The sequence below is a fragment of the Geotrypetes seraphini genome, chromosome 6, assembly GCF_902459505.1.
Source record: "Geotrypetes seraphini chromosome 6, aGeoSer1.1, whole genome shotgun sequence".
Classification (NCBI taxonomy): domain Eukaryota; kingdom Metazoa; phylum Chordata; class Amphibia; order Gymnophiona; family Dermophiidae; genus Geotrypetes; species Geotrypetes seraphini.
In genome coordinates this window covers 1,303,893-1,330,610 of record NC_047089.1, presented here as the reverse complement: position 1 = coordinate 1,330,610, position 26,718 = coordinate 1,303,893, and the positions used below count along the sequence as shown (strand labels likewise).

Below are 26,718 nucleotides of genomic sequence, written 5' to 3'. Positions count from 1 at the left end.
GTCTTCCAGATGTTCCCATCCAGACAATTTCTTGGCGTAATCCCCATCTGAACAAAGTTCATTTTTAAAAAGTCTAGAACCTTTGCTTTTGAATGAGCCCTCTCTATACCCGTCTCAATATTAAACCATACCATGCAGTGATCACTGGATGCCAGATGATCACTCATGGTAACATCAGAAACACTTTCCCCGTTTGAAAGCATTAAGTCCAGTATGACCCCTTCCCATGTGGGTTCCATTACCAACTGCTGGAACAGTTCTTCTTGTAGAGAATTCATGATCTCCCTACTTCTAGAAGACCCCACAATAGATATACCCTAATTAAAATCTAGCATGTTAAAATCACCTATTAGTAAAACTTCCACATTTTTAGAGATATTCTCAATGTCTATTATTAAATCTCTATCTACTTCTTCCGTCTGTGAAGGAGGCCTGTATATCACACCAATGTAAATATATTCATTACTACTCTTTAAGCCTGTTACATTAATGGGTGCTAGAATAGATGTGTCTGTCTGTCTTTCTTTCTGTCTCTCTCTCTCCTTGGGCCGCTGACTGTCTTTCTTTCTGCCCTTTCTCTCTCTCCTTGGCCACTGTCTGTCTGTTTTTCTGTCTCCCTCTGTCGCTCTCTGAGTATGTCTGTCTTTCTGTGTGTGTATCTCTCTCTCTCCTTGGATGCTGTCTGTCTTTCTGTATCTCTCTCTCTCTCTCTCTTGGCTGCTGTCTGTGTGTCTGATTGTCTTTCTGTCTCTTTCTCTCTCTCTCCTTGGCTGCTGCCTTAGTGTCTATCTGTCTTTCTGTCTTTTTCTCTCCTTCTGTCTTTGGTCTCTCTGGTCTTCTGTGTCTTTCTAGCTCCCTCTGTCGCTCTCTGTGTATGTCTGTCTTTCTGTGTGTGTGTGTCTCTCTCTCCTTGGCTGTCTGTCTTTCTGTCTTTCTCTCTCTCTCTCTCCTTGGCTGCTGTCTGTGTGTCTGTCTGTCTTTCTTTCTGTCTCTCTCTCTCCTTGGCTGCTGCTGTCTATCTCTCTCTCTCCGTGGCTGCTGTCTGTGTGTCTGTCTGTCTTTCTGTCTCTCTCTCTCCATGGCTGCTGTCTGTCTTTCTGTCTGTCTGTCTCTCTCTCTCCTTGGTTGCTGTCTGTGTGTCTGTCTATCTTTCTGTCTCTTTCTCTCCTTGGCCACTCTCTGTGTGTCTTTCTATCTCCCTCTGTCGCTCTCTGTGTGTGTCTGTCTTTCTGTGTCTCTCTCTCCTTGGCTGCTGTCTGTCTTTCTGTCTCTCTCCTCGGCTGCTGCCTGTCTTTCTGTCTCTCTCTCTCTCTCTCTCCTTGGCTGCTGCCTATGTGTCTGTCTGTCTTTCTGTCTCTTTTTCTCCTTGGCCGCTGTCTTTGTGTCTTTCTCTCTCCCTCTGTCACTCTCTGTGTGTGTCTGCTTTGTGTGTGTCTCTCTCTCCTTAGCTGCTATCTGTCTCTCTTCTTGGCTGCTGTCTGTGTGTCTCTCTGTCTCTTTCTCTGTCTCTCTCTCCTTGGCTGCTGTCTGTGTGTCTCTCTGTCTTTATCTCTTTCTCTCCTTGGCCACTGTCTGTGTGTCTTTCTATCTCCCTCTGTCGCTCTCTGTGTGTGTCTGTCTTTCTGTGTGTCTCTCTCTCCTTGGCTGCTGTCTGTCTTTCTGTCTCTCTCCTTGGCTGCTGTCTGTCTTTCTGTTTCTCTCTCTCTCTCTCTCTCTCCTTGGCTGCTGCCTGTGTGTCTGTCTTTCTGTCTCTCTCTCTCTCCTTGGCCACTGTCTATCTGTCTTTCTGTCTCCCTCTGTCGCTCTCTGTGTGTGTCTTCTTTGTGGCTCTCTCTCTCCTTGGCTGCTGTCAGTCTTTCTGTCTCTCTCCTTGGCTGCTGTCTGTCTGTCTTTCTGTCTCTTTCTCTCTCTCTCTCTCTCCTTGGCTGCTGTCTGTGTGTCTCTCTGTCTTTCTGTCTCTTTCTCTCCTTGGCCGCTGTCTATGTATATTTCTATCTCCTCTGTCGCTCTCTGTATGTGTCTATCTTTCTGTGTGTCTCTCTCCCTCTCTCCTTGGCTGCTGTCTGCCTTTCTGTCTCTCTCTCTCTCTCTCCTTGGCCGCTGTCTGTGTGTCTGTCTATCTTTCTGTCTCTTTCTCTCCTTGGCCGCTGTCTGTGTGTCTGTCTATCTTTCTGTCTCTTTCTCTCCTTGGCCGCTGTCTGTGTGTCTTTCTATCTCCCTCTGTCGCTCTCTGTGTGTGTCTGTCTTTCTGTGTCTCTCTCTCTCCTTGGCTGCTGTCTGTCTTTCTGTCTCTCTCCTTGGCTGCTGTCTGTCTTTCTGTCTGTCTTTCTGTCTCTCTCTCTCCTTGGCCACTGTCTATCTGTCTTTCTGTCTCCCTCTGTCGCTCTCTGTGTGTGTCTTCTTTGTGGCTCTCTCTCTCCTTGGCTGCTGTCAGTCTTTCTGTCTCTCTCCTTGGCTGCTGTCTGTGTGTCTGTCTGTCTTTCTGTCTCTCTCTCCTTGGCTGCTGTCTGTGTGTCTCTCTGTCTCTTTCTCTCCTTGGCCGCTGTCTGTGTATCTTTCTGTCTCCCTCTGTCGCTCTCTGCTTGGCTGCTGTCTGTGTCTCTCTCTGTCTTTCTGTCTCTTTCTCTCCTTGGCCGCTGTCTGTGTATCTTTCTATCTCCCTCTGTCGCTCTCTGTATGTGTCTGTCTTTCTGTGTGTCTCTCTCCCTCTCTCCTTGGCTGCTGTCTGTCTTTCTGTGTCTCTCTCTCTCTCCTTGGCCGCTGTCTGTGTGTCTGTCTATCTTTCTGTCTCTTTCTCTCCTTGGGCGCTGTCTGTGTGTCTTTCTATCTCCCTCTGTCGCTCTCTGTGTGTGTCTATCTTTCTGTGTCTCTCTCTCTCTCCTTGGCTGCTGTCTGTCTTTCTGTCTCTCTCTCTCTCTCTCTCTCTCTCCTTGGCTGCTGTCTGTGTGTCTGTCTGTCTTTCTGTCTCTCTCTCTCCTTGGCCACTGTCTATCTGTCTTTCTGTCTCCCTCTGTTGCTCTCTCTGTGTGTCTGCTTTGTGTGTGTCTCTCTCTCTCCTTGGTTGCTGTCTATCTTTCTGTCTCTCTCCTTGGCTGCTGTCTGAGTGTCTGTCTGTCTTTCTGTCTCTTTCTCTCTCTCTCTCTCCTTGGCTGCTGTCTGTGTGTCTCTCTGACTTTCTGTCTCTTTTTCTCCTTGGCTGCTGTCTGTGTATCTTTCTATCTCCCTCTGTCGCTCTCTGTGTGTGTCTGTCTTTCTGTGTGTGTGTCTCTCTCTCTCTCTCTCCTTGGCTGCTGTCTGTCTTTCTGTCTCTCTCTCTTTCTCTCTCTCTCCTTGGCTGCTGTCTGTGCAGGGCAGGATTAATTCGTCGAGGGCCCCTAGGCACACAAGTACACTGGGCCCCCTGCCCTACCCCACCCCACCATGTGCCCAGTGGAAACAGGAAGCTGCATCAGAGGGAAGCTTTGGGCAAGTAGCACTGCTTGCACAATTACAGTTCCCATTGCCTTTCTTACCCACGTTGCTTGCTTGTCTTACTTTCTGTCGATGGGGGGGGCCCGCGTTGCCGATCGGGGGGGGGGGGCCGCGTTGCCGATCGATGCTGGAGGGGCCCATTGCCGTTTGGAAAAAACAATGTTGATGCCTTCCTTCATCGGGCACCTCTGACCATTTCGGGCCATAGGCACATGCCTACTTGGCCTATTGGTTAATCCTGCCCTGTGTCTGTGTGTCTGTCTGTCTTTCTGTCTCTTTCTCTCCTTGGCTGCTGTCTGTGTGTCTTTCTATCTCCCTCTGTTGCTCTCTGTGTGTGTCTGTCTTTCTGTGTGTGTGTGTCTCTCTCTCCTTGGCTACTGTCTGTCTGTCTTTCTGTCTCTCTCTCTCTCCTTGGCTGCTGTCTGTGTGTTTGTCTGTCTTTCTGTCTCTTTCTCTCCTTGGCCGCTGTCTTTGTGTCTCTTTCTCTCTCTCTCTCCTTGGCCACTGTCTGTGTGTCTTTCTGTCTCTTTCTCATTGGCTGCTGTCTTTCTGTCTGTCTCTCTCTCTCTCTCCTTGGCCTGTGTGTCTTTCTGTCTCTTTATTGTGTTATTTTACTGAAATTTAATTTCCTTTCTTGATTCCAACAATGGTGGACTAAATAGTAGATTATATATTAGTTACTTGGGGGAGGGAGTCCAGGATTAGAACTTATGCCATTACAATTTACCTACATCCTTAGGACCAAGTGATCTGTCTGGAAACTAAGAACACCAACTAAGATACAGAACCTAAGCCCCTCCCACTTCTTCCCCCATTTCATCCGTCCTGCCCACCTCAAACTGTCGTCTTCTGCCCCTCCAGCCATTCGCTCGCAGCCAGAATGACGCCTCCCCCTTAGCCTGTGGCGAGTGCCTAGCTGGCTCCTCCCAGACGAGGGACGCAAGCGTGACGTGAGCAGCCGCCCCCAATCTTTAGCCTCGAGGAATTCTTGACCTTCCTCTGTTATCACGTGTGCATGCGCCACCCGCTTTAACATTCTGCCGGCCACAGAGCTACGAATCATGGATCACTCAGGTAGGAGTGCATATGCGCACTTAGGGTTTTATTATTAGTGATTTCCTCTTTCCAAATTGCTCCACAATGCCTCTTCCTTGCCCTGCACATCAGATTATTACATTATTGAAAAAGATAAGTTTGAGTCACTTTTGTACCTACATTTTTGACCACTTGTTATTTATTTGCATTGCACAACATAGAGCTTTACCAGGCCCCATGGGAGGTTTTTTTCACCAATGAGGTTCTCCGCCTGAACACCTTAAGCCACAGTTGTAGTGGTGGGTGGGCTTTATCTGAGGCTTTTCCTCCCAGTGGTGGTTTACTTGACTCGTGTTGTAGCCATTTGTACTTTTTGCATGATCCATGTAAATGTGTTGTATATATTGATATTGGATTTTTCACTGCTTCCGAGTTGTTTATATTTTAATATGATCTTTAACATATAATGCTATTCCCTCTCCTTTTCTTCCTACCCTGTCTTTTCTGAACAGATTATAGCCCGGTATAACTACATCCCAGTCTTGGTTCTCCGTGAACCATGTCTCCGTGATCGCCACTATATCCAACTCATCTTCTTCCATCACAGCTTCTAGAACCAGAATCTTGTTTCCCATACTTCGAGCATTAGTATATACTGCTTTCCAGACATTGCCCCCTTTTCCCATCCGTGTAAAGGTATTCAGTGATTTACTTACCTGAGGGCTTATACTCACCTGGGGGCTTTGACCATCCTGCTCCATCACTTCTAGTTTAAAGCCCTCTACAGTAGATTAGCCAACCTACTGGCAAAGACACTTCTTCCTTCCCCGATAGATGCACACCATCCCTGTTCAGCAGCCCTTGGAAAATCATCCCATGGTCCAGGAAGCCAAAACGCTCTCAACGACACCATCCACGTAGTCATGCATTCATCTCCAGGATGCGGGTGTCTCTGCCCTGGCCTTTACCCTTGACAGGGAAGATGGGCGAGAATACTACCTGCGCACCTGACTGCTTCACCTTCTGTCCCAGAGCCACAAAGTCACTTTTGACACGTTCGCAGTGCACCTGGCAGTATTGTTAGTACCAATGTGGATGAGCAGCATTGGATAGTAGTCATCAGGCTTGATGAGTCTCAGCAAGCTCTCTGTAACATCTTGGATTTTGGTAGCAGGCAGACAGCATACCTCTCATGACATCATGTCTGGTCTGCAGATGGACACTTCTGTACCCCTCAGAAGGGAATCAGCATCCATCACTACCTTACGCATCCTAGTGTTCCAAGTTTGCAAGTTTACTATGTATTTGATTAATCGCTTATATCGACTTCTAAGCGATGTACAAAAGATAAAAATATTGCGCTACAATAATCAAAGGAAAACAAGTTATATAAATATGACTGACAGGACAAAATTAATTGATACAGAAGGAAGGGGTAGGTGCAGAAATACAATTTAAAATAGTAAAGAAAACATATAAGGGAAAAACATTAGGGAAGGGAAGAGCAATAAACATCAGAGAATTTAGAAACCAGGGCTCAATCAAAGCACCTGATATAAACCTAATGTCTGGTTAGCGAACCAAACATGTCAAATGCATCTTTAAAAAGAAAGCATTTTAGATTGCTTTTAAATCTATCCAAGTTCAGTTCTTCTCGCAAGTGAATTGGGAGTAGATTCCATATTTGGGGGGCAGTAACGGAAAAAATAGTTTGGCGCCATGTATTAATCGTTTTTAGGGAGGGGATGGTCAGGAGATGCTGTTCAGTGGATCTGAGAGATCTAAGGAAAGAGTGGGGAATCAATAGTCTATGAATAAAAGCAGGCGCTTTATAAAGAAGGGATTTGAAAGTCAGTACACATAGTTTGTAAGTTATACGGTGAGCAACCGGAAGCCAATGCGCTTCCTTAAGTAAAGGAGTCACATGATCAAATTTTTTAGCATTCCTTATAAGTGTGATTGAGGCATTTTGAACAATCTGCAGGTGGCGGTTTTCTTTTAGAGTAATTCCCTTAAACAATGCGTTGCAATAATCCAGTTTTGAGATCACCAGCGAATGAACTAGTATATTCAATGATTTGGGATATAAGAATTTAGCAATTGACCGAATTTGACGTAATCTAAAGAAGGTAGATCTAACAATATTACTGATATGTTCATGGAAAGTAAGTTTGCAGTCAAAAGTAACCCCGAGAATCTTGATGCTATTGGTCGATTGCAAAGTAGAGCCTTTAATAGTTATGGGAAACGTAATTTTGAGACCTTCTTTCCAAGGAAAGAGCATAACGTTTGATTTGTTTACATTCAGTGCTAATCTATTTGCTTCAAGCCATTGGTGAATCATTTCAAGTTTCTTATTAATAGCTGTTGTTTCAGAGGAATTATTAGAGTCTAACTGGGGTAGCAGCTGAATATCATCTGCGTATGCAAAAACGTTGAAGCCGATGGACTGGCAGAGGGTCATCAATGGTGCTAGAAAAATGTTAAACAACAAAGGGGAGAGGATAGACCCTTGGGGGATACCATAGGTAGCTGAAAATCGCTCAGATGTACTATTATTAAAGGCTACTGTCGAGGAACAGTTAGTGAAATATGATCTAAACCAAGAAAGAACATGGTCGGTAATAGTGGTCACGGATCCAGTAATTATTGGGATCTCAAGCTTTGGTCCTTCCTTTCCTTGGGATGCTCTCATCTCCTTCACTTCCAGGACAGCATACCGGTTCTTCAGTTCAAGGTTCGGGGGAGTCTCTACCTCACTCCTCTCCTATCACCATGCCCAATAATTCTCTTTCTTCCTTTCCCCATGTACACCATCTCTTTCCCCCTCACTCACACTCATTCTATATCTACTAGACAAGTAATGATGGATCGATCAGCATCACCATAGGCTGCTCAACTGTCATTGCGCCTCTACTTATCAAAGTATCGGTGCTATTTAGCTTAAAAAGACATCATCAATCTGCCCTCTGGATGGACTCTTTTTGAAAGTGGGGTTTCCAGCATTGTACACAGTACTCTATATGAGGTCTCACCAGACACTTATACAGAGGGATTATCAACTTCTTCTTCCTGTTGGCTATTCCTCTTCCTATGCAATCAAGATTCCTCTAACTTTCACTACTAATAATCTAAACATTTTTATGCACAATGGTGAAGTAAAGGTTAGTGCCCAGTTTATAGAATTGGGAATAGTATAGATCAAGTGATAGCTCTAAAAGTTATACACTACAAATTATGAATGATTACTTGCCTGGAAAAAATTTTCTTGTGCAATGAGCAGCTTGGCATTTTCCCAACCAGGGTTTCGCCCAAACATCATGCAAAGGGTATCAGTTACCATGATAACAAGGGGAGGAGGAACTCGGTAGCTTCGGAGCTCTTCAATGTCTTGAATTTGCAAAGTTCCTGCCTCGTTCAAAAACTCCATAGTAGTCTGAAACATGAGTGGAACAACAGAATTTGAGTTTATAAGATGGGAAATGAGATGTGAGAGAAAGAGGAATAGAGATCTAGAGTTGGGAAAGAAGAAGAGTCAGTTCAATATAATACAATAGACTTTAGTGCACTACATTATGAAAAGGTCTAGTGCAGATGATAAAAGAAATAGAACGAAGGAAACAATCAAAATCCCTGGAAAATACTGTACAATAATAAAATGAACTCCTAAGAAACAAATCAAGATAATGAAAATTTTAACTACATAAAAACATCTTCAGCAGTCTCTTAAAATGAAAGGAGGAGGATTCTGATGACCTTCTGGAAAACGCTGAAACATAGAAACATAGAAATAGACGGCAGATAAGGGCCCACGGCCCATCTAGTCTGCCCACCTTAATGTCCCTCCCCTACCTTTGCCCTGTGAAGAGATCCCATGTGCCGATCCCATTTGGCCTTAAAATCAGGCACGCTGCTGGCCTCAATCACCTGTAGTGGAAGACTATTCCAGCGATCAACCACTCTTTCAGTGAAAAAGAATTTCCTGGTGTCACCTCGTAGTTTCCCGCCCCTGATTTTCAACAGATGCCCTCTTGTTGTCGTGGGACCCTTGAAAAAGAAGATATCTTCCTCCGCCTCGATGCGGCCCATAAGATACTTGAACGTCTCGATCATGTCCCCCATCTCTTCACCTGAACAGTGCTAACAATCAGCCTCCTCCCCGACTCCCCTTCCCGCCTCAGACTGCCTGCTTTCTCGTGCTCCCCCTCCCCTCCCCTTCTCACTCTTCTAGAAATGCCTATCTCCTGTAATTTTTTGAGAATGTCAATTGTAACCCGTTCTGAGCCCCTGGGAGAACAGAATAGAAATGGAATTAAATAAATAAACCAGTATATTGACTTTGATTAAGAACAACACTTTTTTGTTGGACAATTTAAAAGCAAAGCTTTATTAATAATAATAATAATTTATTTCTTATATACCGCTATACCGTGAGGTTCAGAGCGGTTTACAGTAAAGATACAAAAAGATGTAATAAAATAAAATAAGTGAAGAAAAGTACTTGGAAGTTCCTTGACTGTCCCGAAGGCTCACAATCTAGCTAAAGTATTTAAGAAAAAAATTATTAGATTATAAAGATAGAATAGATAAAACCAGAGATATAATACATAGGAAATTATTTCTGGATACATTATATAGGAAATTATTTCAAGTTACATTACATAGAGAATTACATTATATAGGAAAATACTTGACATATTAAATTACATATCAGTGGAAAATTAAATCTGGTTACTTTACAGAGTCTTAACTGAATTCCATACAATGATTAAGTAGATGATTTAGTAGGAGATGTTAGGAATCATGTTGAATACATGGAATTAATATGAGAAATTCTTTTTGGGAAGAAAGAGAAAAGAGGTTTACACATTTAAGCCCGGATTCTATAAATGTCTAACCAGCAAATCGGGGCGTACATTTTTTTTTTTTTTTTTAAACCTCCCGAGGCAGGCCACCTACATTTGAGGCACCTCTGGGAGCCTAAGGAGGCGTGCAAGCCCGCCTAAGGCTAGGCATGGGCGTAGTTTGGCCTGGAAGTAGCCTTAGGTGGACCTAGGCCAGCAGGACACGTGTACAATGTAGGCCAGCAAAATGCTGGCCTACATTGTAAGTAGACGTGGCCGCTGGGCAAGGGATCTCCCTACCACGGCCACCCATCCTCCCCCCTGAACAATCACGGCAGAAGGGATGCCGAGTCCCTCCTGTCCAGCACCCCTCCCTAACGATCGCAGCAGGAGGGATGCCCTGTCCCTCCTGCCCGCAACCCCCCTCCCCCCATAGATCGCCAGCAGGAGAGATGCCCAATCCTTCCTGCCGGAACTCTCCCCCCCCCTTAGGGATGCACCGGGAAGGGGCCTAAGGCCTGATAGGCCCAGGCACCTGTATGCCCAGGTGCTTAACCTGATGATTGATGCCTACATAATTCAAGGGTTAAAAAAGAGCTGGGGATCTGAGAAAAAGCACCTCTTCAGTGATTTAAGACAACAATTCAAACATTAAACTAGCAGCTCCATAGAAGACTCAATGTCACTGGAAGAACAGATTATCACAGAACACTAAAAGAAGAGAGGTCAATACATTTTAAAATGATATAAATAAAAAGACCCAAGAGGAAGAATAGGGGTTCTCCTATAATCAGCACACAGCAGTAGCAGTCACCAGTAACAGCAGTGGGACTGGAGATCTGGAACTGGCTGGAGACAGAAGTGATAGCCACTAGTGACAATAGTAGAACTGCACCTCTGGAATTGGTTGAGCCTATGCTATATGCTGAAGGAAGCAGTGACAGCAGTGGAAGTCGGTCTCTGAAATTGGCTTAATCTATGCTCTAAGGTAGAGGCTATAGGGGGCATGACTTGGAGTCGCAGCGGGATGGTCGGGTGAAGACTGAGCTCCACAGTTACAGGCTTTTGAAAGTAGTTTATAAGTTATTAAATTAGTCGGTATCTCAATGAAAGTTGGGAGAATTGATGAACAAATGGCAACGAGCAAACAGCTGAAAAATGAGATGGCTGGCACTAGTTCGGGAAGCGCAAAAAGATCAAAGATTGAGCCGATGACTCCGTCTAAAGTGCCATTGCCCAAAGAAAACAGCGGTGACATTTTTGCGGAGCTAAGAATAATTAAAGAAATTGTCACTGACAACTCTCTAAAACTGCAAGATCTTCCCAGACGCATGGAAAACCTTGAACTTAAATTTGATAATATTGAACAGAGAACAGCTGCAAATGAATTTGAAATTCAGATATGCAAATCATATAGAGAGAAAGTAGATATTCTTTCAAGAGAACTTGAAGATTGTGTTAATAGAGGAAAAAGGAACAATTTACGAATTATTTGGGTCCCAGAGGGAATTGAAAAAAAAGATACAATTTCCTTTCTTGAAAACTTTCTCCCAAAGATCCTGCCTCTTAAGACAAAATATCCTCTAGAAATAGAGAGGGCACACAGGATCCCTTCAAGAAGAACAGCAAATTCACAGGGGCCACATCCAATTATTTTTAAACTTCTAAGACATCAGCAGGTCATGGAAATTATTCGGCTTGCAAAGGAAAATAGAAACTTGAAGTGTTATGATTCAAAGATTCATATTTTGCTGGATTTTGCTATGGTCACCGCAGAAAAAAGGAAAAAATTATTAGAACTGCGACCACAAATGAGAAGTTTAGGAGCAAGATATGGCTTGCTATATCCGGCTATTATGAAGGTTACTTATGCCAATAAGACTGTGAGTTTTGAAGATCCTGAGAAGTTAAGGGCCTTTTTAGATTCATGCGAACAACCGATGGCTTCGTAGAAAATTAAGAGGGGGAGCAAATATCATTACTTTCAATTATTTTTTATTTGTACAATTTTTTATGTTTTGATTATACAAAAGCTGTGGTATTTATTTAAGTAACTGATTGGAATGTAGGATGGATTCATTTTTGAATTAACTGTATTAACTGTTTTGAAGTAAGAGCTATCAGATCTTTACAAAATGCTTGAGTTTATGTAAATTGAATGGTTGCCATGGCGCATAGTATAACTGAGGAAATTTCAAGTTATGGAACTGGAATATGGAATGTATTACATCACTATCCTGGATGAGATGTCAATATCTTTAAACTGCTTTGGATTTGAGCGTGACAATTATCGCCGTTACTATAAAGTATTTGGCAAAGCTATCTAAATATTTGCTAATTCTACTGGACTCGATGGGAGCGGCAGTTCACATGCAAGCAGCATCTCTGCTGTTGGAATGAAGAGAGGTAGCACCGGAACCTTCCCTATGGCTGACCTTTGCTCCTTGGGTGCGGGGATTTGGTGTCATTCTGGGAGCGCATGTTGTTTGGTTCTTCGGTTGCTCCTTGTGGCGTAGATTAGGGCGGCTGCTTGTGTTGATGACGTCGACATAAGACATTTTCTCCTCCCTTGTTTTAATAAGGGAGGAGCTACAAGAACACTGTTGTAAAATTACGATTTCCTGTGACAATATTTGAGAGCTTTTGCTCAAAAATGGTAAATTCCTCTGTGTCAGTGTTATGAAATTTATGAGGATAGCGACTTTGTGTCATCGTTCTGTGGTTTCGTTTCTTGGATGTTTGGCTGCATTTTAGTGGCTGAAGAAAGAGTAAAGCCAGTCTCATTGATTGGTTTTGTTTCATTAGTAAGAAGAGGAGGGAATGGTTTGATTCCTGCAAGAAAGTTGAAGTTTTCACCAAAGATTCTCAGTCCTGTCACATTTATAGCTTCATCTGTGCTCTTAGGTGTTTTAACATTGAGGGAAGACCTTATTTCTTAGATTCTTGTATAACATGTACGTCAATTGGATTAGAAGATATTTTATGGGTTTCTTAAAATGTATTATTCGGAAATATAGCTTATGGGTATATGTCATTTCCAAGTAAAAAGGATAATTTAAAGAATGAAATAATTCATTATTGGGAATTACATGGGTGTATTGTGAATTTATTTTTGAGGAAAAATATATTTAAAGATTGCTTTGTTGTAGTTAAAGCTATATTAGAGGGATGATTTTAAATTGATTTATATGTATTTTTTAAGATGAATAGTATTCATATTAGTTCACACTTAAGAAAGATTCATTATAGCTATATTAAATTCCTGTGTTTATATTCTAAAATATAAAATATATTCAATTTAATTAATGTTGTATAGGGTAATAAGGGTGAATATGAGTTAATTATTTAATTAGCTATTGTCATTTTATATAAGAGTTTTGCAGATTTATGGAGTACTTCAAAGGGGTAATATTAATTTTTTTTTTTTTAGAAAGAATTAATTGATAGTTCATTTGGTCTATATTTTTTCTTTGATGCTTTACTGAAATGAAGGGGTGTTCTTTTACTGTGAAGTATTTTTCATTTTAATTGTCTATATTTAGAGTTCTATCTAATCATTATTTTTAATTTAACAAATATATAATTAATTCCTTTCAGTATGGATATAATTTAATATTAATTGTTATGTTAACTTCTGATAATATGAAGTTGCAATCGGATATTTTATTTTTAGACAATATGATTTCTTTTATAATGGGTTGATCTGGTTATATATTCAAAGTTTGTTTTTAAGAGTATATAATTTATGTTTTGTTCTATATAATTTAATGCTTATTATATTGTTTTATCTTTGTTTTGCCTGTGAAGAGTTCTTTTTCACTTGATATCACTTGCGTTTCCAAGTTTTCACTATTATTTAATATGGGGGGGTAGGGTGGGTGTGAGGGAGGGTTTGGGTGGAATAAAAGGGCAAAAATTTCATGTTCAAATGTTTAAAGTAAGGAGAATGGTGTCTATTCATGAGATTCAGAATGATTTTGAATACTTGATTTTGATAAGTTGTTTTGATTATAAAGCTTATGATGGCATTTAAAATTTTTTCAATTAATGTTAATGGCCTCAATCATCAGATCAAAAGAAAAAAAACACTAGCTTATTTGAAACAGCAGAATGTGGATATCTACTTCATACAAGAGACTCATCTGTCTGTGTTAGAGTAAAAAAACTAGAAGGGTTTGGGTGAAACAATGTTTTTTTGCCCCAGCCATAGGGAAAAAAGCAGGGGTAGCTATTTTAATAAATAAGAAATGTACAGCTAATTTCCAATTAATAGGTTCAGATTCTATGGGGAGATGGATACATGTAGATATGAGTATGGGAAATAATACCCTATCATTGTTTAATGTATATGCCCCTAATTCGAATAAAAACGAATTTTTTAAAACACTACAACAATTATTACTTCCACTGGCTGCTTCTAAAATAGTTGTAGCTGGAGATTTCAACGCTGTTATGGATCCATTAATGGATATAAAACCGAGTAAATGTATAAAATCATTAGGGTTAAATAATTTGGTACATTCATGTGATTTGAAAGATATTTGGCGCATACTTCATTTTAATGATTGGGAATTTTCTTTTTGTTCAAATGTTCATAAATCCTTTTCAAGAATTGATTATATTTTTGTCTCAACTCAAATAATTCAACAAGTGATTAAAGCATCCATAAATACAATTATTTTATCTGATCATGCGGGTATATGGATTGAACTTCAACTAGATGAACAAGAATATAGCAGATCTGTTTGGAGATTTGATAAAACATTGCTTGCGGATACAAAATTCCTTGAAGACTTTCAAGGCTACCATGAGAGGTAATATTATTTCATATTCTGCTTATATTAGAAAACAATTCAAAAAGCAATATTCTAACTTGGAAAAAGAAATTAAATATTTAGAATCTAAATTGATTGATAAGTGGGAATATGGCACTTTACATGCTCTTTTAAAAGCTAAGGGTAAATATAATGAGTTATCTTCCAAATTGGCAAGGAAAGATTTGTTCTCTCAGCAAACTCTGTATTACGGAAACTCAAATAAGGCAGGAAGATTATTGGCAAATTACCTTAAAGCAAAGAAAAGAAAGACAAAAATTATTGCAATAAAGGATGAGAAAAGAATTACCCATAATCAAATTGGAAATATTTTAAATCAATTTCTAAAATTTTATAAAGACCTATATTTCTCTGAGCCTTATGCAGACAGGGAAAAATATGGTTTAGAATTTTTAAATCTAATCATTGGACCGAAGATTCCTGAGCATATAAAAAGAAGTTTGGATGACCCTATATCACTAAAAAAAGTAGAAACAGCGTTGAGGTCTCTTAGAGTTGGATCCGCTCCAGGTGGTGATGGTTTTACAGTAGAATTTTATAAATCATTTCAATTTACCCTATTACCTCTTTTACTAAATTTATATCAGTCCCAACTAACTAAGGGTTGTATTACAGGTACTATGGCTGAATCATTAACAATCGTTTTGCCAAAGCCAAATAAAGATCTGAGGAGTAGTGGCTCGTGGCCAGTAGGGGGTGATGTTTATGGGACGGTAATGGAATGGATATCAGAACATGATAGTGCAGTACTAAGTGCCTGGTTTTTCGTATGATTCTGGGTAACTCTAGTTAGATACAAGCATATGTGTCAGTTAAGGCCACGCCCAAATAGAAGCGTACGAAAAACGGGTGAATAAAAATCTGAATATGAATGAAGCTAAAGCCAGAAAAACACACTACAGATTAATATAAGGGAAAGTATAAAATTGGGGGATTGGGGTTGGATGTGAGTATGTACTTGTATGAATGTGGTGTGGATGGCTGTGTTTTTCATGGGCGGAAGAGGTGCGGGGAAATGATTTCGGTATGGTTATTATGGCTATTGGGTGGATGTCTACACTTCGCAGGTACTGAGTTGGGGGGAATTGGTTGGGACGCCCCCTGCCCGGTACTTGGCGAATATTGGGTTTCTTTTCTGCTGTCTGATCTTGCTTTCCTTTCCTATGGCTAGTCTCTCTGTTAACTCTTTGAATGTGGATGGGTTCCATTCTCTGGTGAAACGTACAAAAATATTGACCTATCTGAAAAAAGAACGCTGCGACATAGCACTCCTTCAAGAAACTCACCTGTCCCCCACTGAGCATCTTAAACTTCGGAGGGACTTGGTGGGACAGGTGGGTTTCTCTGCCTATTCCTCCTGAAAGAGAAGGGTGGCGATCTTGATCCATAAAAAACTTCCCTTTATTGTTCATAAGGAGATTAGGGACCCCGAGGGCAGATATTTATTTTTGATTGGAGAACTGTGGGGATGTCCTTTAGTGCTGGGTACTATTTATGCCCCAAACATTTACTCTCACGAATTTTTCTCTACTTTGGTGGGAATCTTAGCGCCTTATTCCTCTCATCAAATGATTCTAGGGGGCGATTTTAATGTGGTGGCGGAGCCCCTTGTGTATCGTAAACCTGCTAAATCTGCTACTAAGGGACATTATGATAGGGGTATTCCCTTCTTACTTCGGGAACTGGGTTTGTTGGATGCTTGGCGGACCCTGAATCCGGATGATAGTGATTTTTCCTTTTTCTCCCACCCTCACAATGTGTATACTAGAATTGATTATATACTCGTCTCTGCTGGACTTTTTCCGAAGCTGTCTAAGGCTGTTATGGCCGCTCCGCTGGTATCGGATCATGCACTGCTAGGTACTACTTTTCAGTTTTCTTCTGCCTCTCCTGGCAGGATTTGGCGGATGTCTCCTCATTTGTATTCTGACCCCAATTTCAAATCATACTTAGAGCGTAAATGGGAGGACTTCCTCGCCACTAATGGTGCAGGAGATGTCAGTTCGGTTGTGTATTGGGAGGCTGCTAAGGCTGTTATGAGAGGCCACGTGCTTGCTTACTCCGCGGCTGTTAAGAAAAAGAGAGATGGGGACTTATTGAAACTAACTGCTGAGCTGCAAGCTCTACGGCGCTCTCATATCTCGAGTCTCACACGGGAGCTGAAGGCAGTAGCGTACCAAGGGGGGGGGGGGGGGGGCAGTCCAACCCGGGTGCCAGCCCTGAAGGGGTGCTCCCGGCCTTGCCGTTCAGTCCCTCCACACCCCCGAAGGACCGCTCGCCCCACTGACCTTCCTGCACCACCTGTGAAGCAGCCCGCAGCAGGATCGCGAGGTCAGCTATCCCTGAGCTGCTTGGGCACTGCTTCCTGCGCTGCAGTCCCGCCCCTCCTCTGACGTCAGAGGAGGGGTGGGAACGCGGCGCAGGAAGCAGCGCCTAAGCAGCGCAGGGATAGCTGACGTCGCGATCCTGCTGCGGCTGCTTCATAGGTGGTGCAGGAAGGTCAGTGGGGCGAGCGGTCCTTCGGGGGTGGTGGTGGGGGGGGACTGAACGGCAAGGCCGGGAGCATAGGTAGTGCTGCTTCATAGGTGGTGCGGGGAGGCCAGGGGGGCGAGTGGTCCTTCAGGGTGGGGCGGGTGGGCAGGCAGGCAGGCATTCAAGGGGGAGGGGGGTGATAGGCAGGCCTTCAAGGGGGGGGGGGACAGGCCTTCGGATGGGGGTGCAGACCTTCAAGGGGGAGGGACAGGCCTTCAAGGGGGGGCAGGCAGGCCTTCAAGGGGGGGCAGGCAGGCCTTCAAGGGGGGGCAGGTCTACAAGGGGGTGGGCAGGCCTACAAGGGGGTGGGACAGGACTTCAGGGGGGGTGCAGGCCTTCAGGGGGGGTGCAGGACTTCGGGGGGGTGCAGGACTTCAAGGGGGGGCAGGCAGGCCTTCAAGGGGGGGCAGGCAGGCCTTCAAAGGGGGACAGGTCTACAAGGGGGTGGGCAGGCCTACAAGGGGGTGGGCAGGCCTACAAGGGGGTGGGACAGGCCTTCAGGGGGGGTGCAGGACTTCGGGGGGGTGCAGGCTTTCAAGGGGGGGGACAGGCAGGCCTTCAAGGAGGGGACAGGCCTACAAGGGGGGGGACAGGCCTACAAGGGGGTGGGACAGGTCTACAAGGGGGTGGGCAGGCCTACAAGGGGGTGGGACAGGCCTTCAGGGGGGGTGCAGGCCTTCAGGGGGGTGCAGGACTTCGGGGGGTGCAGGCCTTCAAGGGGTGGACAGGTCTTCAAGGGCGGGGACAGTCCTTCAAGGGGGGGGACAGGCAGGCAGACCTACAAGGGGGGGACAGGCCTACAAGGGGGGGACAGGCCTACAAGGGGGTGGGACAGGCCTTCAAGGGGGGGACAGGCCTTCAGGGGGGTGCAGGCCTTCGGGGGGGGTGCAGACCTTCAAGGGGGGAGACAGGCCTTCAAGGGGGGAGACAGGCAGGCAGGTCTTCAAGGTGGGGGGACAGGCCTACAAGGGGGAGGGACAGGCCTTCAAGGGGGGACAGGCCTACAAGGGGGTGGGACAGGCCCTCAAGGGGGGTGCAGGCCTTCAAGGGGGGGACAGGCAGACCTTTAAGGGGGGACAGGCCTTTGGGGGGGACCCTGGTTTAGAAGTACACGGAGGGAAGGGGGTGTTCAAAGAGACGTGCATATGCCAAACTTTGGGGGGGATGAAGAAATAATGGGTCTTAAAATAGAGGAGAGGGAGAGAAATGATGGACCATGGGATTTAGGGAGGGAAGGAACTGAAAGGGAGAGAAATTGGACACAAGGGATGGTGTGGAGGAGGGATAGAGATACTGGATAGGAGGGTAATTGGGAAAAGAAAGGGAGAGATGGTGGACTCTGGGGTGGTGGGGAAGGAGGGAGAGATGCCGGATGAAAGGGTAGTTAAGAAAAGGTGGATCTGTGGAGGGAGATGAAAAAAAGGAAAGATACCAGACTTCCTGGGGAGGGAAGGGAAATGGAAAGGGAGGACAGAGTTGGCAGATGGATGGTTAGCACGCAGAAAGAAGGAGACCCTGGCAAGCAAGTTATCAGAAGAAAACCAGAGCCTTGGACCAACAAGATTTGAAAAATAACCAGACAACAAACGATAGAAAAATTAATTTTATTTTCTGTTTTGTGATTATAATATGTCAGATTTGAAATGTGTATCCTGACAGAGCTGGTGTTGGACTGCAAACGTGAGCTAGGATTTAACAGAGAGAGGAAAAGTCCTTTTTGTTTCTTTATTTTATTTACACCACAGCGCCAGTGTGGTTAGGAGAAGCCAAAGGGGGTGAAAAAGCTATAAAACCCACCAGAAGTTTTGAAAAAAAAATCACCCAACTGGGCAGGAAAATCGAATTGAAAAACCAATTCAATAGGCTGAATCGAATCGAAATTTTTTTTCCTGAATCTGGCAGCATTAGTTTGCGCTACTGTCTTAGACTTTAGGACCTGGGATTGGGGAGAGATGGCATCCTCAGTACTTTATAATGCAAGTGAAACGAGGATTTGGTCAGACTTTTGAAGGGTCTGCAGAAAAAAAATATTGTATAGGCCGGGGACATGAAACAGCAGGAAATGGGAACTTTTCTTCCTTCTATTTTTGTGAATGGAAAGGCTGAGGATATCAGAGAGTTCAGTTAAAATATGTGCTTTATAAGAAAATATAATAATGTGTTTTATAAAGTTTATAGCATAGCTGGCCTACCCAGTGAGGTGTTTCTAGTGGTGGTGGTGGCAGCGTGTCAATGTGTTGAGAGGAAGAGGTGGTCTGGGAAATTCTGCTGAGCAAACTCCGGGCCCATTTCAACCCCCCAGTTAGTCCACTCCACTCAACTGGTTCACACACTGAGTGGGTCTTTGGGTGTTGTGTTGGGATCTCTTCCAGTGGTTTATCAGTATCTCCTTCTGGTCCAAGGAAGGAAACTTTGTTATCCTTAGCATTGACCTACAGAATATGTTTGTAACAGCGCTGCTTGTGTGGCATTAGGCTATGTAGTGATCGAAAGAAAAAAACAGACCTTTGCACATTTTTGCACTATATGGTGGGTGTATGAGGAGATTCACATTTCCTGCACAGCTAAGTCCGTGTGAAGTTCCCTTGTGTTGTATTTGACATCTAGCAAGGTCTCTGTTTGAAAGGAAAGATCTAAACTTAAAAATGAAGTGGCCAGAAGTTATGGTAAAAGCAGATAGCGTAGCTGGTTTTAAGAAAGGTTTGGACAAATTCCTGGAGGAAAAGTCCATAGTCTGTTATTAAGACATGGGGGAAACATCTGCTTGCCCTGGATCGGTAGCATGGAATGTTGCTACTCTTTGGGTTTTGACCAGGTACTAGTGACCTGGATTGGCTTCCATGAGAATGGGCTACTGGGCATGATGGACCATTGGTCTGACCCAGTTAGGCTATTCTTATGTTATGTTCTCATCTGTAGGGGCCTTTGTTTTCACTTCTTATTTTAATGTATTTTTTTTCTGGGAACTTATCAGTGTTTTTTATAATGGGAACAAAAATGGAAGAGAATTAATGTGTGTGGGATGAGGGGGTAACTAATTTCTTCAGCTAAATAATTCAATCCACTTCAAACAGACATAGGAGAACTCACGCACCATTCACACACCCTCCAACCAAAAACGTCAAAAGAAAAAAACTGTTCGACAACCTCCTAGCCATTTGAGCTGCAACACTCGACCCCCAACTCTACAACCAATTGACATCGACCACAGACTGCAAAACCTTCAAAAAGAAATAAAAACCCTTCTATTCAAAAAACACATAAAACCGAACTAACACAATCAGAACTGTCCCAAGCATCACCTGCAACTACTCCATATGTACTTCTGATGTCATGACAATTCAGACATAATTTATGTTATGTTATGTTTGGAATATAAGAAAATTTTCACTGCCTGTTTCTATTCTGACCATTTATTCCATTTCATGGTCATTACAAAAAATATTTTTTTACATGGGGGGGGTGTCAAAAAATGATGGGCCCCAGGTGCCACATACCCTAGGTACGCCACTGGCTGAAGGACCGACTTCAAGCTGTTAAACATTATAGAGGCGGCATGGTGGCGACGTCTACAACATAAGGTGCCTCATCCGTCCCCTTTCTTGTCTTTATTGGGTAACCCGGGGTTTGTACCCGGAATTCGGGGTCTGCTGGGCTTGAGGGATCGCCTTGAACGAGATTCCACCATACTTGATTTGTTGCATATGGGGGGCGATAGATTTCCTTCTTTTTCTCTCATGTTCACCCACTGGGGGCTCCCCACCACCCAGGCTTACCTTTATATTCAAATCAAGCATTATTTTCTCTCCCTCTCTGCTATCCCTTCAAACTCCTGGTCTTATGGTGCCATCGATGAAAAGGCTTTACTTACACCTCCACACAAGAACAGGATTGCTACCTGGTATAAGGAGGGTCGGGATTTTCAGGGGGAACGCTGCCTTCAACCCATAGCAGATGATTGGTCCCGGGATTTGGGCATGATGGTTTCCCTTCAGGACTTGCAGACTTTCTTTCAAAATATATACCTTTTTCTCAAAAATGTCTCGCTGCGGGAGATCCAATTTAAGATATTACATCGTGCCTATCTATCTAGACACAAAGGTTTTGTTATGAAGCTTTGGCCGGATGATCTTTGTGATAAATGCCGTCTCTCTCCAGGAACCTATCTACATTCTTTCTTTCTCTGTTCTACTCTCTCCTTCTGGGACTCCGTCAGAACCAGTCTTGATACTACTCTTTGTTGTACCTTAATTTGGAACCCGTCTGCCTTGCTGTTGGGTAATGTACAGGACTTGTCTCAACAGCAGCTCACCACATCCTCTCAGAAATTTGTCCTTCATGCGATCATGCTGGGAAAGCAGCTTATTCTGCAACATTGGGCGTCACTTGAGGCCCCTACTTACCCGATCTGGCTGGTTCGCATGAAGGTCCTGGGTCTTTATGAGCTTCAAACCTATTCTTCTCATGCTCAGGATCACTGGAAGGAATATAGTGCTCTGTGGGACCGATTCCTGATGTCTTGCCAGGATTGATGATGACGCTCTTCTTGCATCTTTTCCTTCATCTTCGCATAACTAGCTCCGCTTCTGCTCCGCTTGTACTATGCTGACATATGTCTGACTGGCTACTGCTTATTTACTGCCTTACATCTTTTTATTTTTCCTTTTTCCGTCTACTCTCATACCTCTGCTCTACTTATTATCGTCACCCTTACTCTTCTCCTTCTTGTTCTTTTTCTTCCTACTTTCTCATATTATTATTCTTCTTCATCTTCTTCTCATTCTTCGTATTCTCCTATTCTAATACTCTTTTTCTTGCCTCGTACATTGTCTTTCTTCTGCTCTCTGATTGTTGTGTGAGTGTGGGGATGTTGGGGTTACACATGGGGTTCTTTGAACCTCCCTCCTATCATATCATATAACCCTTGAGCATTTTGGTTTATAGTACCATCGCTTTTTCTCATGTTTGCTCTTCGTGCTACTGTTGACCTTTTTGCATTCCCATTCGCATTGTGCTGGGTTTCTAGAGTCTGAATGCTCTGCTCTGAACTTTAGGTTATGCTTTTATTTTCTCAGACTACGGCATTTGACCTTTCTGTACCGCTTGTATTGAATGCACTATGTGTACTTCTTCTTATTTTTGTGCTTGATACTGTTTCTGTACTGTTTGATGTGCTGTAAACTTCTTGCTCAATAAAAATGAGTATACAAAAAAAAATATATATATATAAGGGAAAGTATAATAATATTCTTTTTATGTACTTTGCTATTAGGCTAGATCATGAAGGAAATTAAGAGATACATGGACTCCATTATTGTTTCCTGTCTTTGCAAGTTTATTTAAATTTGATAAATCACTTATTACATACTAATCGAGTAACATTAAAATATAAGATAGATCTAGAGTTCATTATACAGCTTTAAAAGGGGTTAAAAACAAACAGACAGACTCGGATACATAAGGGAAAGGAAAAGGAAGGGAAGACAGTTACAATATTTTTCATAATTGGGAAGAAAAGAAAAACCAAATAGGGGAAAAACATATGGAATGGGATTAAGATTGTTAGAAATGAATTATTTAAACATTAAATGCGTCTCTAAATAGAAAAGTTTTTAAATTATTTTTGAATCTGCTGAGATCTTTAACTTCTCTTATATATAAAGGCAAGGCGTTCCAGGTTAAAGGGGCCATTACAGAATATATATCATGACGTCTGGTTCCAATAATTTTCAAAGAAGGAACCATTAGCAATCCCTAAGTTGTAGATCGGAGTGAACGTGTCGTGTTGTATGGGATTAGTAACCGATCTATAAATAGAGGTTCGTTGGTAGATAGTGTTTTAAATACTAAAAGCAAAATTTTATAGGTTATTCGTTGGTTAATGGGAAGCCAATGTGAGTCAATCAAAAAGGGAGTTACATGATCAAATTTTTTTCCATTATGAATGATTTTAACTGCAGTGTTTTGGATTATTTGTAAACGTTTCTTTTCCTTTTGAGTAATGTTTAACAATAGCGAGTTACAATAATCAAGCTTAGCGATGACAAGTGAGTGTATTAAAATGTTTAAAGATTTGGGTTCTAGAAACTTAAACATAAAACGAATCATACGCAAACGATAGAAACAACATTTGACAACATTACTGATGTGATCATGGTAAGAAAGTTTATCATCGATAATAACCCCAAGTATCTTCAAAGATGATACTAGGTTTATAAGTATGTTGTCAATTAAAAATGGAGCCGATAGTTTTAACCCCTGTTTCGTTGGGAAGAGTAGTGCTTTAGTCTTAGTTATATTTAGAGCTAGTCTGTTTTGTATAAGCCAATTTTTGATTTTTTCAAGTTTCTGATTGATTAGAAATATTTCATTAGTATTTTCAGGGTTGAAAGGATGAATTAATTGAATGTCGTCTGCGTAAGCATAGGTATTAAAGCCTATAGATTGACTTAGACTTAGTAATGGAGAAAGAAAGATATTAAAAAGTAAAGGAGACAAAATAGAACCCTGAGGAATGCCATAATTGTGTGAGAAAGAATTAGAGATTGAATTATTAAAGTGAACTGTAGATGACCGATTAGATAGAAAGGAAGTAAACCACTGTAGAGTTAGATCACAGACGCCTATGGTTTTTAATCTATCTAGGAGTAGAGAATGATCGATAGTGTCGAATGCAGCTGAGAGGTCGAGGGAAAAGAGTATGACGGAGTTATGATGATCTAAATGGTAAATAATATTGGTGGTAAGGCCTATTAGTGAATATTCGGTGTTATGATTTTTCCTAAAACCGGTTTGATTAGGGTGTAATACGTTAGTGGATTCTACAAAATCAGACAGTTGGTTGAATACTACTCTTTCAGTTATTTTTGCCAAAAAAGGGATATTGGCAATGGGACGGTAATTCGCGGGGTCCTCTAAGCTTGTTTTGCGATCCTTTATTAAAGGAAAGATTGTAGCGGTTTTCCATGCCGAAGGAAAAATGCCGGTATTAAGGCTTTTTAATACAAAGGAATGTATGAATGGGCCAAAACAGGAAAAGTATTTCTTTAGGATTAAAGGTGGAATAATCTCCGATGAAAAGCCTTTTAAGTTTACTTTTTGAATGATGTGTTCGATATCTGACAAGGAAGGGAGGTTAAAGGTAGAACATTTGGCAAAAGGAAGTTGATAATTGTTTAAAGTGTCTGGAGGATCAGTAGTTGAGATAGACTCAAAGATTTTTCATATGTTTTTAATTTTTTCACAAAAAGAGTTAGCCAAGTCTTGAGCTGTTAAATCCATTTTGCTGGCTTCCTTTTGTTGGTTGGGAATGATGGATTTTAAAATGGAGCAGAGTATAGAGGGGTTTTTAGCTTTAACAATTTTGTTGGAATAATAGGATCTTTTGGCGTCATTGATTTTTGATTTGTAAAAAAGTGATTTTTCTTTAAAAAATTTCAAATTTTCAACTGATTTGTTTTTGCGCCATTTCCTCTCAAGGGACCTAAGTTGTCTTTTAATTAGAGAGAGCTCATGTGAATACCAGGGATTTTGGGTTTTTCAAGTGGAAATGGTTTTATTAATAATCGGTGCTTCGTTATCCAGCAATAGTTGGATAGCTGAGTTCCATGTCATAACTTGATCTTCTAGAGAATCAGCTTCTGACATTAAAGAGTTTGCATTAAGGAAAGAAGAGATGGAAGATGACTAGTTTTGTGTAGTCCCGATAAGTAATCGTTTTAGGGGAAGGAATAAATGTTTGTTTATTGTTTGAAAGTAATCTAAAGGTGATAAGATGATGATCTGACCAGGGAACTGATATGTTATGAAGATTAGGATACATAGAGCAATCAGAATTTGGGTTTAAAATCATATCCAAAGTATGTCCTGCCGAATGTGTCACATCTAGGATTAAAGGTTGTAGATTCAAGGCATTGATGTAAGTTGTGAATTCACTTGTTATAGGGTTTATAAGTTCATCAAAATGTATGTTGAAATCTCCTAAGATTAAAGGATGTTCTGATGAGGAACAGAAATCGAAGATCAAATTTTGAAGAATAGATAGACATGTGCCCAAGGCCCCACCCCCAGGAGGGACCTAAGGCTCCCGGGCCTATTCTGATTGGCCCAGGCGCCTTAGGCCCCACCATTAGGCGGAGCTTTGGGACGGATGGGCCAATCCGGCCTCATTCCGTCGTTGGCTGCCTGCCGGACAGGCTCCCGTCTGTCCGGCCAACTACAATAAGGTACGGGGAAGGGGGGATGGGGGTGTCGTGGGGGTCGGCCAGGGGGATCGCGGGTCGGCTGGGGGGGCGGTCGGAGGTTCTTGGGGGGGGATGTCGTTGGGGGGAGGGGGGTTTGCGTCGAGGGCAGGAGGACCTGGGATCCCTCCTGCCCGTAATGTAGTGCAGGGTGGGGGTAGGGGGTCGCCGTGGCCAGGAGGGTTTGGGCTCCCTCCTGGCCCGAACAACTAGTGGGGGGGGGGGGGGTCGCCAGGGCCAGGAGGACTTGGGCTCCCTCCTGGCCCGATATTGTCGGGGAGTTGGGGAGTCGGCGGGGCAAGAGGGCTTGGGCTCCCTTTTGCCCCGATCGTGTCGGGGAGTCGGGGGTGCAAGAGGGCTTGAGCTCCCTCTTGCCCCGATCGTGTCGGGGGTGCCGCGGTTGGCTGGGGCAAGAGGGCTTGAGCTCCCTCTTGCCCCGATCGTGTCCTGCAAGGGGGGGGGTGAATCGGACGTCGGGGGGGGCATCAGGCTTTCATGGTGGGGACAGGACTTCAAGGGGGAGAGGAGAGTCGGGGCGGGCGAAAGGAGAGTCGGGGCGGGCGAAAGGAGAGTCGGGCAGCATGCGCGGTATACGGGTGTGCGCGGTATATAAAAATTTCTGTACATAAATTTGTGTTTTTCGCGCGCTATACCCGTGTGCGCGTTTTACACGGGTGCGCGTTATCTACGTGAAAATACGGTAATTAGGAGGACAGCAATAGGAAAGATAGGCTTCTTCGCCTTCTGTCAGCCAAGATTCTGTTAAGCATAGAATGTGAAAACCTTGTGAAATAATCATTTCTTTAATTAGATGATATTTTCCTTTAATGGATTTTATATTAATAAGTCCTAATTTTAAATGTATTTAGTTTTGAGTATTGGTGACAGAAGAAACTAATGAGGATGTGATTGGAAGGGTGTTATTAGGATCGATGAGAGGAAAAGTTTGAAGAACGATTGGTGTATTCATTGATTGACGCGGTGTGTTGAATTTATTCTTTGGGGGACGAAAACCCCAATGTGTTGGTATATTAAAAGGTAGGTTTGAAGAGGGAGATGGTTGGCAGGAGACTTGTAGGGTCATAGTTAGTAAATGTAAAAAAACAAAAAAAAATAGGTAGTTTAAATAAAAACGCCAGAGAGCGAGTTGCTTGATGCTTAAGTTTTTTGTGATAGAAGTAATGATAGTAAAAGCGCCCTCAGGTTGCGCACGAAGGAGCGCACTAAGGAGCAGTACCTGCTCCTTTTGCGCGCTCCTTCGGCGTGCGCCGCAAATGGCCAAGTTTTATGGAGCATGGGCAGACCTGGAAGGTGGGAGGAGTCCAGCGGGCTGCCTTGCGGTGGCGATTCAAGGAGAGAGGAACTCTAAAAAGGTACAACAGTTAAAACAAAGATAAGCAGGCAAATAAAATAACCAAGTAAAATATAAATTAATCTAAAAAGGTGACTTCAGTACGCCTCCACTGTTCTCCCTAGAGTGCGGCTCGCGGCTCGTCTAGAGCAGTGGTGCCCAACCTGCTTCCCTTCCCTTCTCACCGCTGCCATCGGGGAACAGGCCAGCACCGTGTTCTTTGATCTTCCTGCTTCTCTTCCCTGCGGGGCCGACAAACTCTCGCCGCCCGACGTAAATTCTGACGTTGAGAGGGCGTTCTGGCTAGCCAATCGCTGCCTGGCTGCCCGGAACGTCCTTTCCAACGTTAGAATTGACGTCGGGCGGCAAAAGTTGGTCGGCCCCGTGGAGAAGAGAAGCAGGGAGATCTT

The 26,718-nt window shown here is 43.1% G+C and overlaps 1 protein-coding gene across 1 annotated transcript in view; it reads right to left on the bottom strand.

Moving 5' to 3' along the window:
* DNHD1 (dynein heavy chain domain 1) overlaps positions 1-26,718 on the bottom strand; it is a 681,063-nt gene that overhangs the window by 182,907 nt on the left and 471,438 nt on the right. Inside the window, exon 32 of the mRNA XM_033948490.1 lies at positions 7,760-7,942. Within this exon, the coding sequence (XP_033804381.1) occupies positions 7,760-7,942 (183 nt within the window). The remainder of the gene's footprint in view (positions 1-7,759; positions 7,943-26,718) is intronic.